Source organism: Myxocyprinus asiaticus, chromosome 5 (assembly GCF_019703515.2).
Source record: "Myxocyprinus asiaticus isolate MX2 ecotype Aquarium Trade chromosome 5, UBuf_Myxa_2, whole genome shotgun sequence".
In the NCBI taxonomy this organism is placed as follows: Eukaryota; Metazoa; Chordata; class Actinopteri; order Cypriniformes; family Catostomidae; genus Myxocyprinus; species Myxocyprinus asiaticus.
In genome coordinates, this window is record NC_059348.1 from 51,403,860 (window position 1) to 51,419,719 (window position 15,860).

General features: G+C 39.6%; 1 protein-coding gene across 2 annotated transcripts; it reads right to left on the reverse strand.

The window, feature by feature from the left end:
- Positions 1–1,368: 1,368 nt before the first annotated feature.
- LOC127441640 (polymeric immunoglobulin receptor-like) lies at positions 1,369–9,238 on the reverse strand. Of its 2 annotated transcripts, XM_051699257.1 has the most exons (9): positions 8,928–9,220; positions 8,427–8,741; positions 8,004–8,312; positions 7,875–7,911; positions 2,856–2,956; positions 2,655–2,707; positions 2,297–2,356; positions 2,117–2,188; positions 1,369–2,030 (listed from the first exon to the last, which is right to left on the reverse strand). In XM_051699257.1, the coding sequence occupies exons 1-9, from the start codon at positions 9,187–9,189 to the stop codon at positions 1,983–1,985; spliced, it is 1,257 nt and encodes a 418-aa protein (XP_051555217.1). In that variant the 5' UTR covers positions 9,190–9,220; the 3' UTR covers positions 1,369–1,982. The 2 variants fall into 2 exon arrangements, with proteins under 2 accessions (XP_051555217.1, XP_051555218.1); XM_051699258.1 differs by lacking the exons at positions 1,369–2,030; positions 2,117–2,188; positions 2,297–2,356; positions 2,655–2,707 and having other exon boundaries at positions 2,856–7,236; positions 8,928–9,238.
- Positions 9,239–15,860: the final 6,622 nt, after the last annotated feature.

A 15,860-nucleotide genomic window follows, 5' to 3' on the forward strand; every position in this document is an offset into this window, starting at 1 on the left:
CAGATTCTCCAATCTTAAGAGATAATGAATGGTTTGCTACCCCAGTAAAGCATTCTGCACCTGAACAAACACTACCCATTTCATGATTATACCCTGTAATAACACTATAAATCCCTATGTGTTACATCCTCATATAAAACACATAATATTAAGATCAACTAGCACATTTGAATGTGTAAAAAAACCTTGATTCAACTACTAGATCAGTTATAATAAAAATATAAATAAAATAATAAATAGTTATAATAATTATTATTATTTTAAAAAGTGCAGTATTTAATGACAATAAAAAAGCACAGTATTTAGTATTCTCATCTAAAATGCTGCAAAAGCAGATTAGGGTGTAAAAGAGCTTTTATAACTCTCTCTTGTATTTCCTTTCATAATGACATGTGGTAAAGACAGAACCTCCTATGAGAATAGACCATTCTCTCTCTCTGATGATCAATTTCTACACCATTTCCTGTCTAATCATTACCTTTTTTTCAGCCATTTTAACTATTATGACTTTATCTAACACAATACAGAGTTGTTGTTTTCTTGTCAATGCTGATGACAGGATAATAATATCTGCATGCCTTGCATCTATGTTCATATTTTATTTCTTTCAAACATTTTACACATTCATTTAGTAATAAATGTAAATTAACAAGATAAACAGAGAATACTTGCTTCTTATGTGCCAAAGAAAAATACAAATGGACTGCATGAAGCCGACTGCATGAAGCCGCCTGTTTGCCAATGAGCCACAATAATGTTTCCTTTCTCAACATTTCTGTTGAAAACTGCACAAAATCACGCAGGTTTGTGTTTAGTGTTTGTGTTTTTTATACAAATTTTGTCCTTCAACTATGTTTTAATTTTAATCATATTTTCCTAATAGCTGTTGGGAAAACAAGTGAACACAATAAAACCACTAGCATACATTCAGACAAGAGTCAACTATATCATGAAGGTAGATTATAAATAAAATAAGTGTGTTCTCAGGACAAAGGTACTTTTATTTTATAAATGTCAAATCAGGACAAGTTGTCACATTTGTTTTAATTGCATTTTAAGTTTATTTAATAAATTATAAATTTATATTTTCAAAACTTAATTACAATATTTCTTGTCCAAAACAACAGTTTGATATTTTTGTACATTTCTTATAAATCGTTTTGTGCTTAATTGTTTTCATATTTACATTTTGTTGAAAAGACTGTTATAGGATATTTAATGGCAGGTTCAAAAAGTCAGTGTGTGTTCAATGGACTGTATCTTTTGTTCAATAGCTTTTATGTAGCTGAGACATAAAGGCATGTGGCTATACAGAAACTGACTTTAAAAACTAAACTTGAAATAAGAAGTAGCTGGTGGAAGAATAAAGGTGTTTAAATAGACCGTTCTTTATTAAAGCTTAAAGAACACCTTAACAGTGATGGCATAGCAATTAGTTTGGACAAATAAATTTGATTACCACAATAATTTCATGTACAAAATTCCAAACTTAAATTCAGTCCTAACCTGTACATTGTGATCAGTTAAAATGGTACTTTGGTGAATAAAAGTACCAATTTCTTTCCATAAGAGCAAAAATCTGTACATTATTCCAAACTTTTGGCCACCAGTGTATAGTGCAAAAAACACTGATTTACAGATTTAAAAACAAAATGTGTTACCACAGTCTTCCCTCACATCTGTTCATATGTCCTTTGAAAAGAAAATTTAGGTCTAAAATTAACACCCCATGAGCAAATGAAAATCAAGCAAGCATGTCATGTTAACTGCATGAGTGAATTTAAATTTTGTATTCGTGGTATGGAAGCACTATAATAAAATATAGATTGTAGATGGTGTTGATGTGTTAGTATCCTAAAAGGTTGGAGGTTTGAATAAAACAAGCTAAAATAAAAAGAAAAGGAGTTGGTGTGATGACAGTCCTCCTCTAATGACTTTTCTTTTTGGCTCTTCCTGTATTCTACTGTAAGTCATTTCGATGATTAATGTTGTGCCACAGTGCTGTATATTACGCCATCTGCTGGACAGTGCTGGGAATATTGGATCATTTTAAATATAGTGCCAACAGGATTATAAATACAAGAAATTAAACTTTCAATATTTCTGTAAAACTTACTGATTTACACCCAGAAGCAATTGCAATAGTGCTGTAAGTTATGTTTGCACTGGGATCCAATGGAGAGGAGGTCTGTAATTAAACACATCTGACAGTCACAAAGCTTTCTCTGTTTTAATATGCCATTGCCATATTTGTGAGACATCACGTTGGTGATAGAAATATATTTGGCCTGTTTACATTTGGATTGTCATCATTTATCGTGCTGTAAATTACTGCATCTTTGGGTGTACAGGAGACCTGCATTTCACAAACACACATAAAACCAGAAATAACACAAACATCAAGTCTAAGATCTTATGTGACAAGTTCCAGACTAGAATCCTTCTTATAAACTCACTCATTGATATATAACAAATTAAATGCTTTCTAGTGACCTTCTAATTAGCCCATTAGAGAGCTATACTTCCCAAACAGCACCAGAAGAGATGAATGGAGTATTGAATAACTTTATTAAAATGCATATATTAATATTTTCATAAAAAAACAAAACATTTCTGTAACTTGATTCTATATTCTCATAAGCTGAAAGACTTACTGTGTCAAAGGTCTTGGCGCTGTTCCTCTCTTTAATTTGTTTTTTATTTTTCTCTTTATCGTGAAAAGGAAAAGCATTGTGTAATATCATTAACAGAATTCAGATAGATAGAATCTGTTTTGTTAAAATACATGATGTAATGGCATGGCATTGAAACAGATTTTAAACAACACATAAAAATGGAGGGCAGGTCAAACTGACTGTGTCTCATTCTGCATATCCAGATAAAAACACCGATCAGAATCACTAGAGGCAAAACTGCTGCTGAAATTGAAAGCCACTCAAACAGAGTTTCATTATTCCTGTGGGAAAGAAGGGAACATTTTAAAGCTTTTATTCTAAAAGCATCAAAGGTGGTGTAAAACAAGAAACCATCCTGCTGATTTCCCCTGAATGATACCAGAAATAACACCCATCAGAACTAAGACTCACTTGATTCTTCATATTCTTCCTATTGATATCAGTGCATCAATTAATATCAGCAATTGATATCAACGTATAGGTACAGAGGAATTACAGTATCTTGGCATGCTGTGTAGATTACCACAGACAATTTTACGGAGTGACAATTTGCACCCCAGATGTAAATAGCACCTGCCACACAGTGCGGCTATTTGTACCCCACTATTCTATTGGAAACATAGAAATGTGCAAATAGCATACTACTATTTGTAACAAGGTTGGGGTGCAAATGATATTTGCCACTATTTGCACTGGGGTGTAAATAGCATCTGCCTTACCTTTAACATGTGTTTGCAGTAATGTTATTGCAAAAGTCTATGAGTCAGGAAATTACACCAGAATACATTTTGAAATATGCAATGTGTTGAAAGTATAGCCACAAAACTTCAACATTATATGTATGAACATCTTTCAACTCTTGTGCTGACCATGTAAAGCCGGTATAATACTGGTAAATTTACACCCTGATCTAATAGAAACACGTTACTATACCTACATTTTTGCAAAATGATTCTTACCTATCTTTTTGTATGTATCGCTGCAGTTTCCTGGAGTAATAAACATTAAAGGCGCTACAACAACGACTCTTATTCCCTCTCATAAAAAATCACGAGTGAAACAGCAGATTATCAGTTCAGAAACACTTTTCACCCTGTTCTACACACAATGTTGCCTTAGGTTTAAGGTTTAGAGGAGGGAGCTGTTTTGTTTATTTACAATTCGATAGAGCATTAACCTTAAAACCATCTGTTTTTCATCTCACATTTGCTTTTATTGACACTATAGGTTAGATTACATTTTGAGGGAATATTCCACGTTCAATTCAAGTTAAGATTAATTGACAGCATTTGTGGCATAATATTGATTACCAAAAAAAAAAAAAAAAAAACCTTCCAGTGAGGCACTTGCTATGGAAGTGAATGTGGGCCAATGTTTTCATTTCATTTAATTTATTTATAAAGCACTTTCCAACTACATGGTAGCTCAAAGTGTTGTACATTCATAAAAGCTAGAAAACATAAAAACATAAATTACAGACCACATTAAAACATCAAACAATACATCAGTGCCAAGGTAAGGTATACAAAGGCCAAGGTATACAAATAAATTATAACACAAACTTTAAAAGTAGAAATGCTAGGAGCAGATATAATTTCAAGCGGCAGTCTGTTCCATAATCTAGGCCCTGCAATTGAAAAGGCACAATCACCTTTTGATTTCAAATGAGATCGGGGCACAGAGAGTAATAATTTGTTAGCTGATCTTAGTGTTCTCAGAAGCTGCTGTAAAGAAATGAGGTCAGATACATAAGTGGGGGCCATTCCATGAACTGCTTTAAACACATACAGTAATAACTTATATTTTATCCTAAATTCAACTGGCAGCCAGCAAAGCAAAGCCAGTATTGGCATGATGTGATCCCTCTTCTTTGCCCCAACAAGTAGCCATGCTGCTGCGTTTTGAATTCACTGCAGTCTTGAAGTGACAGGATCTGATGTAATGTACATTGCAGTAATCTAAATGCGATGAAATAAAGGCATGAATCACTTTCTCCAAATCATTGGCTGAAACAATGTGCTTAAGCTTAGCAATTGCTCTGATTTGGAAAAAGCAGCTCTTAACCACAGCATTTATTTGCTTATCAAGGACAACCCCCAAGTTTCAAACTTGAGTCTGAAGATGGGCTGACCATGGACCCAGATTTGGAGCAATGTTCAATGCTTCATCAGCTGGCCCAAAAATCATTATCTCCGTCTTCCCTGTATTTAATTGGAGTAGGTTGTGAGCCATCCAATTTTTAACCTCTTCCAAGCATGCCAATAAAGAATTAAAAACACCATCACCGGATTTCAAGGGCAGATAAATTTGAGTATCGTCAGCATAAAAATGATATGATATACCATATTTTCTAAAAATCATGCCCAAAGGAAGCATATACAAAGAAAACAACATAGGCCCTAAAACAGACCCCTGAGGAATCCCACTAGTAACAGGCGCAAGGGACAATGAAAAGAGAACACTCTGAGAACACTCTATCTGCAAGATAAGAGGAGAACCATTGAAGAGCAATCCCACTGATCCCCACCATTTAGATAACTGTCCAATGAGACAAGCATGATCTATAGTATCAAATGCTGCTTTCAGATCAAGTCAAATTAAAGCAGCATAATCGCCTGAATCCCTAATTATAAGCAGATCATTTACAACTCTTAAAAGAGCAGACTCTGTGCTATAACCCATCCTAAAACCTGACTGAAATTTTTCCAAGATGTTTTTCTTCCCCAAAAATAGGGTTAACTGCAATAGAACTACTTTCTCAAGAATTTTTGACAGCCAAGGTAGCTTAGAAATAGGCCAATAATTCTAATAATGGCAGTAATGCTGGGGCAAAAATCATCTACCATCTCCTTGAGAAGTCGTAGCGAAATGACATCATGACTGCATGAGGATGGCCTCATGTGCATATGATGTCTTTAACTGCTAACACTGATACATCCTAAAATTGATCAAATATGTGAACACAAGCAGATGTCTCCGCTGCATCAACAACTTGTATGGAAAAATTAGCTCTAATCTTAGTTACTTTGCTAACAAAATAGTTTAAGAACATTTCACATGTGCCTATAGAGGGGTTAAAACCAAGCCCTCCAGCCGGGTTAAATATCCTGTTTATAGTTGAAAACAATATCCTAGGAGAGTTTTGGTTCTGCTCTATGATCCTAGAAAAATAACTTGCTCTTGCAGTCTTCACAGCCATCTGATATTTTCTCAAACTGTATCTAAAAATTTGGAGAGAGACATAATCTGTCTTTCCTCCATTTCTGCTCGGCTTTCCTACTTTTCTGCCTGAGGGCATAGATATAATTATTAAGCCAAGGCTCTGGAGTTACATTTAATTTCTTGACTCTGTATGGAGCAACAGAGTCAAGAATATCCATACACACAGAGTTGAACCGGGTCACCAGCTCCTCAGGGCACACATAAGGAGGTGGGGACTCGGTAAAGCTGATCGATGGGGACAATTTACACATCTCCAAAAAATTCACAGCTGTTGATGAGTTTATAAGAAGAGAGCGAGACAGAACAGGCTGAAGGGTGGAGGGTTTACATGGCACAATCAAATTAAAAATAACAGGCATATGATAAACAGTCATTAGAAATATCAACATCATGAATAGGAAGTCCTGACGATAAGTCCAACCTATGACCCTGCTCATGGGTGGGTCCTGTAACAACCTGAATAAGATTAAAAGAGTCCACCAAATCCAAAAAGTTCAAAACTAAAGGCTTAGTCGGGCAACATACATGAATATTAAAATCACCTAGAATTAGAATATTGTCACACATTGGCACAATATATGACAAAAAGTTTGAAAACTGTTGTATAAAGTCTCTGTTGTATTTCGGCGGTCTATATATCACCGCACACAAACTGCACTCCGTGCATCAAGCATCATTGCTTGTGCTTCTAAGCTTTCATAACTCTCAACTGATAGTAAATGACATTTAAAGTGATATTTTTATAAACACAAACAAGCCCCCCTCCTTGACCAACCCTTCTCGGAGTGCTAAAAAACGAGCACCCAGGTGGAGAAAGTTCAATAAGGGGGCTCAGCTCACCGATATTAAGCCAGGTTTCAGATACAAATAGAAAGTCCAGTTCATGACACACAAAAAAAAAAAAAAAATTATGTTTTGTTTAAAATAGATCTAGAATTCACAAATGCCATCTTAACAGTACCAGACTCCATTAAAACTATGGATAATTTATCCTGAACATCAACCGACTTGAGATAGAGCAGATTACTTGGTTTTGCACCTTGTGACCGGATCAAACCATGATCCGTTCGGCCACCATCTGTGATATCGGAATCCACTGAGCAGGGAAGACTGGACGTAAACAAGAATATTTCAAACTCCATGTCGTCGACGCCTCAGCGTAATCCAGAGTAGTTGATGTAAATGGGTACTTCCTCGAACTCAAGGCCGCTCTAGCTCTCACAGTGGCTCCAGCACACCTGCCACGCTTCCTCCTACGTCTCCTGCGCAATCCACACTCCATAGGATCGGACCAAAGCTCCTCTGGCAGCAACAACTTAAAATTGCATACTGACCTTTTCTGTGTAAATTTATAACCAGTTTTACAACTTAGTTGCCATGATGATGTAATGTCAACAAACACTAAAATCCTAAAATGACTCTAAAAACGACTATTTATACAAATTTACAGCTCAAATAATACATTCGTTTTAACAAAAAAATTACTTTAAGTGCTTTTATAAAATTATAAGCTTCACATTTCTGCCTCCAAAAATTGGTCCCATTCACTTCCATTGTAAGTGCCTCACTGTAACCTTAATTTTTTCTATTTTTAAAGAAAATGTGAAAGATGAGTCAAAAATAATTTTTTGTGGTTATGAACATTATGCCACAAATGCTGTCAATTGAGCTTAATTTGTATTGAACCTGGACTATTCCTTTAAGGTGGTTAGGGAAATCTCAGACTGTTTTAAACAACCATATTTGAGAAACTTTTGTTGCTGTTCACTCTTTGTGACTATGTTACTATTCTCAGGAATTCCTGTTTCACTTACAAAGACAAAAAAGATGGAGAGAATAAAACCATTTGTTGGATTTAGGAGATGTTTATGTAAGAAAGTGGTGTCGATGGTGAAGAAATGGAAGTATTTTCACACACACACACACACACACACACACACACACAGTCAATTTAATAAGAAAAGTTTGTATACTAACATGTCTTTTTCAGTGCTGATGTCTGTGGTCGCAGATACTGTCAAAAGTAGAAAAAGAAGCAAAGCAATGTTAGTTATGTTTAGTTTCATATGTTGTAAAAGAAAAAAATCTTTGTAATTACGGTTTTACCTGGTTTTCTCTTATTCACAATGAGTTGAACAGGGATCATTAGGTCTTGTACAGCACACCAGTACCAGCCAGAATCACTCTCTCGCAGTCCAGTCATCACCACAGTGAAGGATTCTCTCCCATCATCACTGATCTGGACTGATGGATTCTGGGATGTGTCAGTCTTCCCCACTGTGTAACATCTCATGCCTTTATATCTGCACCACCGTTTAAATGTAGTCTTATATTTATAAGTGTAAAAACACTGGACACTGATATTTCCACCTTCCTGTCCAGTTACACTGCTGCTCACCACAGAGATACCAGGAACTGAAGATTATTAAAAAAAACATGAAAATGAGATAAAGTATTTAAAGTGATATTACCAAAAAGCAAGAGAATTTGATAAAAATAAAAATAATAATAATAATAATAATCTCACACCAGATTTGATTTGGAGATAAAAGTCATGTAACACAGCTGATGATGATGATGGTTCCCCAGTATCAGTATTACAACAATAACGTCCACTGTGTTTCTCCTGCAGGTTTCTCATAGTCACAGTAAACAGACCCTGATCAGGATAATCAATTACTGACAGATTCTCCTCTGTATAGTTTATGTATTTATTTGAATGATTCCAATCTGAGTACAAGTATTTTCTCTGCTGTTTGTATATCCTTTTATAATGACACGGGATAGTGACAGATCCTCCAGTCTGAACTGAAAAAGTATCTGATGTACTGCTATAGTGGATACCTGAAAAAAACAACACATCAGCTATTATTATGATTAGCACTAACACATCAAGTAAAAAAAAAAAAAAAAAAAATCTACTAATAAAACAAAAATGGACTTACTGTATATAATTGATTATAACTATAATATTAACCGCTAAGCAGAATCAGTTATAAACAGAAATGGTACAACTTTTAAACCTCTCACCTAAAATGAGGTAAAAGCAGATCAGCATGTAAAAAATAGACGCCTTTCTGTCTGTGACCATTTTGTATGATTCTCCTCCTGAATCTGAGTTTGTAGCTGTGGCTGTAGAAACTGGTTCACTTCCCTTTTTGTCCTCAACTTTATTCATGTACAGCAAACAAAATGCTTTAGTCTTGCGCCACCTTGCTAACAGCAGGGAGAATAGACACCAAAAACTACTTTCTATCTCTTTAAAGTCTTCATCTTCCAAACATTGTTTCATTTCAACCACATATTAACCAGCCCAGTGTGAATATTTACATTCATGATGTCCTCTCTATGTGTTTGAAACTGTCTTGCATCACATGAGGATAAAGTGTGTGAGCCACTGAACCACTGTGAGCTGTTGATGGTTTTTTTTTTTTTTTTACATCAAACTGTTGCACCAGTCTCTGACATCTTTTCTTTAGCTTAGTTCAGCTATGGCGGTTCTAAAATTCAGACAAACTAATCGGATTGTTGTAAAATGCTTTTTGCATTTTATACTAAGTTTGAACGCACGCAAATGTGAATGAGATTTCAGAGCTGCAGCGAAGGGAAAGGTTTTTAGCGAAACAATGACTTAATTGTGGTCTGGTCCTCACACAAAGCTGTTGTATAGCTTCAGGAGACCTGGAATTTAGCTGGTCATATGGACTATTTTTATGATGCTTTTTCCCTTTGTAGTGCTTTATAGCCACCAGTCACATATTTTAGTTGTATGAAGAAAAAAAAAAACAGCTTGGGCATTCTGCAAAACACTTATTTTGTCTTTTCACAGAAGAAAGAAAGTCACGTGGCTTTGGAATTACCGGTATATGAAGGTGAGTAAATGACACAATTTTTGTTTTTAGATAAAATGTTCATTTAATGCAGAGAGATGAAGCACATGGATAAGGTAACAAAAAGGCAGTTTAACAACACAACTTTACTTACAGGATCTCGTGTTTACAGGTAACATGGAACTTAAGTGTATTGAGTATAAAACTCAAAATTAAGCCATCTTGTAGAAAGTTACAGGAATTAGAATTTGCCATTTAAGTGAGTGGCACTCAGTTGGAGGCCTCAGATAGATAAACTGACTAACCATAAATCAAATACAGAATATACAGCTTAATGTCAACACTTTTCCTCATCATCCGATCCATTAGGTGAATATAGAAAACAACATGTGGACTCTAGTTCCGTGACAGACAAAAATTCTCCATGTGCCATCTGAAAGATGAAATAGAAGAACACACTACTGAGAGACAAATATGAGAACTAAATAAAGTTTAATTGAATTAAATGGAATGGAATTAAAAAAAGATTGAACTGAAAATGTATGTCACATGTACAATAACTGCAGGACACATTCAAACCCACATTAAAACTTTTCAGAAGTTTTAATAAAATATGTAGCAATGTCATATTTCACAAAGACTGCAGTGATGCCCCTATACTGTATGTTAACATTTAATTAGGGGTGTAAATAGTATCTGCCATTCTTTTAACATGTTTGCAGTAATGTTATTGCAACAGAAGTCTATGAGTCAGGATATTACAACAGAATACATTTTGAAATACACAATGTGTTGAAAGTATAGCCATAAAACGTCTTGGTTACTTGCGTAACCTCCGTTCCCTGATTGAGGGAACGAGTGGTTGTGTCGTTGTAGTGACACTAGGGTTCACTCTTGGGAGCCCGAAACACCTCTGGTCTTTGATAAAAGGCCAATGAAAATTGGCAAGTGGTATTTGCATGCCACTGCCCCGGACATACGGGTATAAAAGGAGCTGGTATGCAACCACTCATTCAGGTTTTATGCTGAGGAGCCGAGACAAGCTCCGGCCATTTCAGCGGGTAGTTCAGCGTTGTGGCAGGAGGGACACAACGTCTCATTCCCTCCATTAGGGAACGGAGGTTACGCAAGTAACCATGACGTTCCCTATCTGTCACTCACTGGACGTTGTGTCGATGTAGTGACACTAGGGGTCCCTATACGAAACGCAGCAACTGGCTGAACTGTGTTACGTGAACTGACGGTGTGTGACGGGCAGACCACTGTGTGCCTCGTAGCCAGCGCACCAGGCCAACACGTAACCTCCCCTAACATAGTTATGAGTGTCGAACGGCCCTTTGGGGACAAGTCGACTACCCAAAAGATAGAGACAGGCTAACCCAGTCGTGGCGTCTTTTCCCCTTCTTTTTTTCCACTCCCTAAAAAAGAAGGGGGATTATCGGACTGGGCCGCCAGGTCTAGTCGGGGGGTGTCCCTCCCAAGGGGAGGACACCGTGGAGACCACACCTCACGAGGAGCGTGAGGTCCGAGAACCACGTCTGGGTGGGCCAGTAGGGTGCTACCAGGACGACCTGCTCCTCGTCCTCCCTGACCTTGCACGCATATTTGCGTAGGCCAGGAGGCCAGCTGTGTACCAGCGCGTCTATGCCGAGGGGTGCCTCAGTCAGGGCGTACCAGAGCGGGCAGTGGGAGGATTCTTGGGAGGCGAACAGGTCTACCTGCTTTTAATGACACTATAGGTTAGATTAAGGTTTGAAGGAATATTCAATGTTCAATTCAATTTAAACTCAATTGACAGCATTTGTGGCATAATATTGATTACCACAAAAATTCATTTCTACTCGACCCTCCTTTTCTTAAAAAAAAAAGGGGCATTTCGAAGCATTCTCAGGTTCTTGGCAGCCAGCCGTGAGACGGGTGGCATCTGCTTCCTGCTATGGTCTGCACACCGGGGGCGGGCCATGGGGGCGGGCTGCGGTGGAGCCAGAGATGTTGCTGCAGGGCGATGAGCAGACAGGGTGCAGGATCTTGAGCTGCGCCGGGGCAGGATGTGCTTTATAGTCTCTGTCTGCTTCTTTACCATTGAGAACTGCTGGGCAAAGCCTTGACGGTGTCGCCAAACAAGTCAACCTTGGACTGGCCCGCAGCTGCGTTGGAACATCAACTGCCTAGAGTTGTTGGCAGTACTGCTCGCCTTGCGGAGGTTTCGGCCATTGATCCAGGGCAAGCACGTGTTTGTCCAGACGGTCAACACAGTGACAGTAGCTTACATCAACCGCTAAGGCGGTCTGCGCTCCCATTGCATGTCGCAACTCGCCCACCGTCTCCTCCTCTGTGGGCAGCAGCGCCTCAAGTCACTATGAGCCACTCACATCCCAGGTGACCTCAACACCGCAGTGGACGCGCTGTCATGGAGAGGAGAGTGAAGACTCCGCCCTCAGGTGGTCCAGCTGATTTGGAGTCAATTCAGTTGAGCACTGTTTCCTTCCCGGGAATCCTCCAACTGCCCGCTTTGGTACGCCCCGACCAAGGCACCTCTCGGTATAGATGCATTGGCACACAGCTGGCCCCCTGCGAGGCGCCTGTATGCCTTGAAGTGGTGTCTGTTCGCTAAGTGGTGTTCTTCCCGATGCGAAGACCCCCAGAGATGCGCAGTCGGATTGGTGCTTTCCTTCCTGTAGGAGAGGTTGGAGAGGCGGCTGTCCCCCTCCACCTTGAAGGTGTATGTAGCCGCTATTTTGGTTCATCACGATGCGGTAGATGGTACTTGGGGAAGCACGACTTGATCATCAGGTTCCTGAGAGGCACTAGGAGGTTGAACCCCTCTAGACCTCTCTGTAGTCCTTCAGGGTCTATGGGGAGCTCCCTTTGAGCCCTTGGTGTCAGCTGAGCTTAAGGCACTCTTTGAAGACTGCCTTTTCTGACTGCGCTCAGTTCCATCAAGAGGGTAGGGGACCTGCAAGCATTCTCTGTCAGCGAATCGTGCCTGGAGTTCGGTCCGGGTTACTCTCACGTGATCCTGAGACCCCGACCAGGCTATGTGCCCATGGTTCCCACGACCCCTTTTAGGGATCAGGTGGTGAACCTGCAAGTGCTGCCCCAAGAGGAGGCAGACCCAGCCTTTCGCGTTGCTTTGTCTGGTTCGAGCTTTACGCATCTATTTGGATGGCACGCAGAGCTTTAGAAGCTCAGAGCAGCTTTTTGTCTGCTTTGGGGGACAGCGGAAAGGAAGAACTTTCTCCAAACAGAGGATTGCCCACTGGGTCATTGACACCATCACTATGGCATATCAAGCTCAGGACGTACCACCCCCTGCGGGGTTATGAGCCCACTCTACCAGGAGTGCAGCAGCCTCCTGGGCCCTGGCCAGTGGCACCTCTTTGGCAGACATCTGCAGAGCAGCGGTCTGGACAACACCCAACACCTTTGCAAGGTTCTACAATCTCCGGGTTGAGCCGGTCTCATCCCGAGTAGTGGCAGGCATGAGCAGGTATGTTCTGGGACAACTGGCCGGGTGTACCGCTTGCGCATAGCACCTTTCCCCTCCCTTGAGGGGAAGATGTGTGCTCTTGACTCCCAGTAGTGTTCACAGACTGTGATCCCTGGATGACTTTCCTCCTTAGCCCTGTGGCAGTTGAGTTTGCAGAGAAACTCGCTGCCGGCTCAGTAAGTGTGCTAATGAGGCCCTGTACTGAGGTAGGTGCTCCGCATGTGCTGGTTCCCCCGAAGGCAACCCCATGTGATATTTTCCGCAAAATCGTTTCCCTCTTGGTAAACTTCATCTTCCTTGGGCAGGGGCCCCTCTGCCCCCGGTCGCCATGCTTTGTAGAAACTCCTCCCCCTTTGGGTAGGACCTACCATGGGACCTTACCACATGACATACATCCGACAAGGCTCGGTAAAGACCATGTGATGTATTTCCACTCAAAATACCCCCCCTTTTCTGGGCAGGGTGTGGTCTCTGTGGTGTCTTCCCCTTGGGAATGACACCCCCCCAACGTGGACACTCACGGATCCCAGTCATTTAACAAATTCCACTCTTTTTGTGGAGAAAAAAGAGGGAATAGAGGCCTCGGCTGGGCTAGCCTGTCCCTATAGTTGGGCAGTCGACTGTTCCTGAAGGACCGTTCGACGCTCATAGCAACATTGGGGGAGGTTATGTGATGGCCTGGTGCGCTGGCTATGAGGCACACAGCAGTCTGTCCATCACACACCGCCAGTTCATGTAACACAGTTCAGTTAGTTGTGCCGTTTTCTATAGGGACCCCTAGTGTCACTACATCGACACAACGTCCAGTGAGTGACAGATAGGGAACATCCTGGTTACTTTCGTAACCTCCATTCCCTGATGGAGGGAACGAGACGTTGTGTCCCTCTTGCCACAATGCTGAACTACCTGCTGAAATGGCCAAGACCTGGTCTCGGCTCCTCAGCACAAAACCTGAATGAGTGGTTGCATACCAGCTCCTTTTATACCTGTATGTCTGGAGGAGTGGCATGCAAATTCCACTCGCCAATTCGCTCCCAAGAGTGACCCCTAGTGTCACTACATCGACACAATGTCTCGTTCCCTCCATCAGGGAACGGAGGTTACGAAAGTAACCAGGACGTTATATCTACCTTTGAAATTTGGTAATAATCAGTCTCCTAAGTCTCTTATGGACTGTTTGGAAAACTAAAAGTTGGTTATCTAACAATTTTCTACAACTTAATGAAAGAGATTATATTTGGTTCACCAAACTATACAGAGAAGATAACCAGTACTCTTGCTCCCTTAGTGATAACTGTGAAAGACAGTGCAAGAAATCAAGGTGTTATAATTGATTCAATCATTAGCTTTGATAAACAGATAAATTATGTTGTAAAAGGCAGCTTTTATCAGCTTAGAATGATTTCTAGGCTAAAACCTGTACTTGGTTTCAAAAATTTAGAGATAGTATTAGTTCATGCTTTTATTACTTCCAGGTTGGACTATTGTAACTCTCTTTATGTGGGACTATATCAGCGGCAACTGTCCCACCTACAGCTTGTACAGAATGCTGCAGCCAGGCTACTGACTGGCATTAAAAAAAGGGAGCTTATTACCCCTGTGTTATCATCTCACCGACTGAGGATTGAGTTTAAGATTTTTTGAAGCACTGTACAATTTCAAAGGGTGACAGAGCATTCTCTGTAGCTGCTACTAAATTATGGAATAATCTTCCCCTTTATATTCGTTCAGCCCCGTCTATAAAGATTTTTAAGTCTGAGCTGGAAACACATCTTTTTACATTGGCATTTGAATCGGGGGAATCATGAGTATTGGAGATACCTGCTCTGATATTGATCTCATCTTGTATATGAGTTTATAATGCTTTAAAATGTATTGTGTACGTGTGTTGATGGTGTTTGTTAATTTACTGTTTTTAAATGTCTAAACTGTGAAGCACAACTCTGTTGTTTTTAAATGTGCTATATAAATAAAACTGAGTTGAGTTGAGTTGAGTTGAGTTGAGTATAAGTTCTCCTCCCTGCTCAGTAGGTGCCAATATACACAACAAATGCGAATCGCCAAAAAAAAAAAAAAAAAAACAATTCTTAGGAGAGGAAAGCGCTTAGGACGGCTGTTTGAAAATGGAGATTTATAGTAAAAAAGGACTTAAAGATTGGTCTGTTTCTCACCCACACCTATCATATCGCTTCAGAAGAAATGGATTTAACCACTGGAGACATGTGGATTACTTTTATCCTGCCTTTATATGCTTTTTGAGTTTCATAGTTTTGGACCCTGTTGACTTGCATTGTATGTACCTACAGAGCTGAACTATTCTTCTAAAACTCTTAATTTGTTTTAAGTAGAAGAAAGAAAGTGATACACATCTGGGATGGCATGAGGGTGAGCAAATGATGAGAGAATTTTCATTTTTGGGTGAACAATCCCTTCAATAGGCATCATTTGCAGATTTTCCAAACACTATCAATGAAAACTATAAGCACTATAATCAATTTAATGTAATTGATACAGGTCAGCTGGCAATTGCTTGGCTTCAGAAATGAGGAGGCGCCACACCTCAGGGGCACAATTTTGTAAAGACAAAGAAAGAGAAATATAGGGGTACGCCGCATACGAGTGTGACTAATAATTCATGGACCT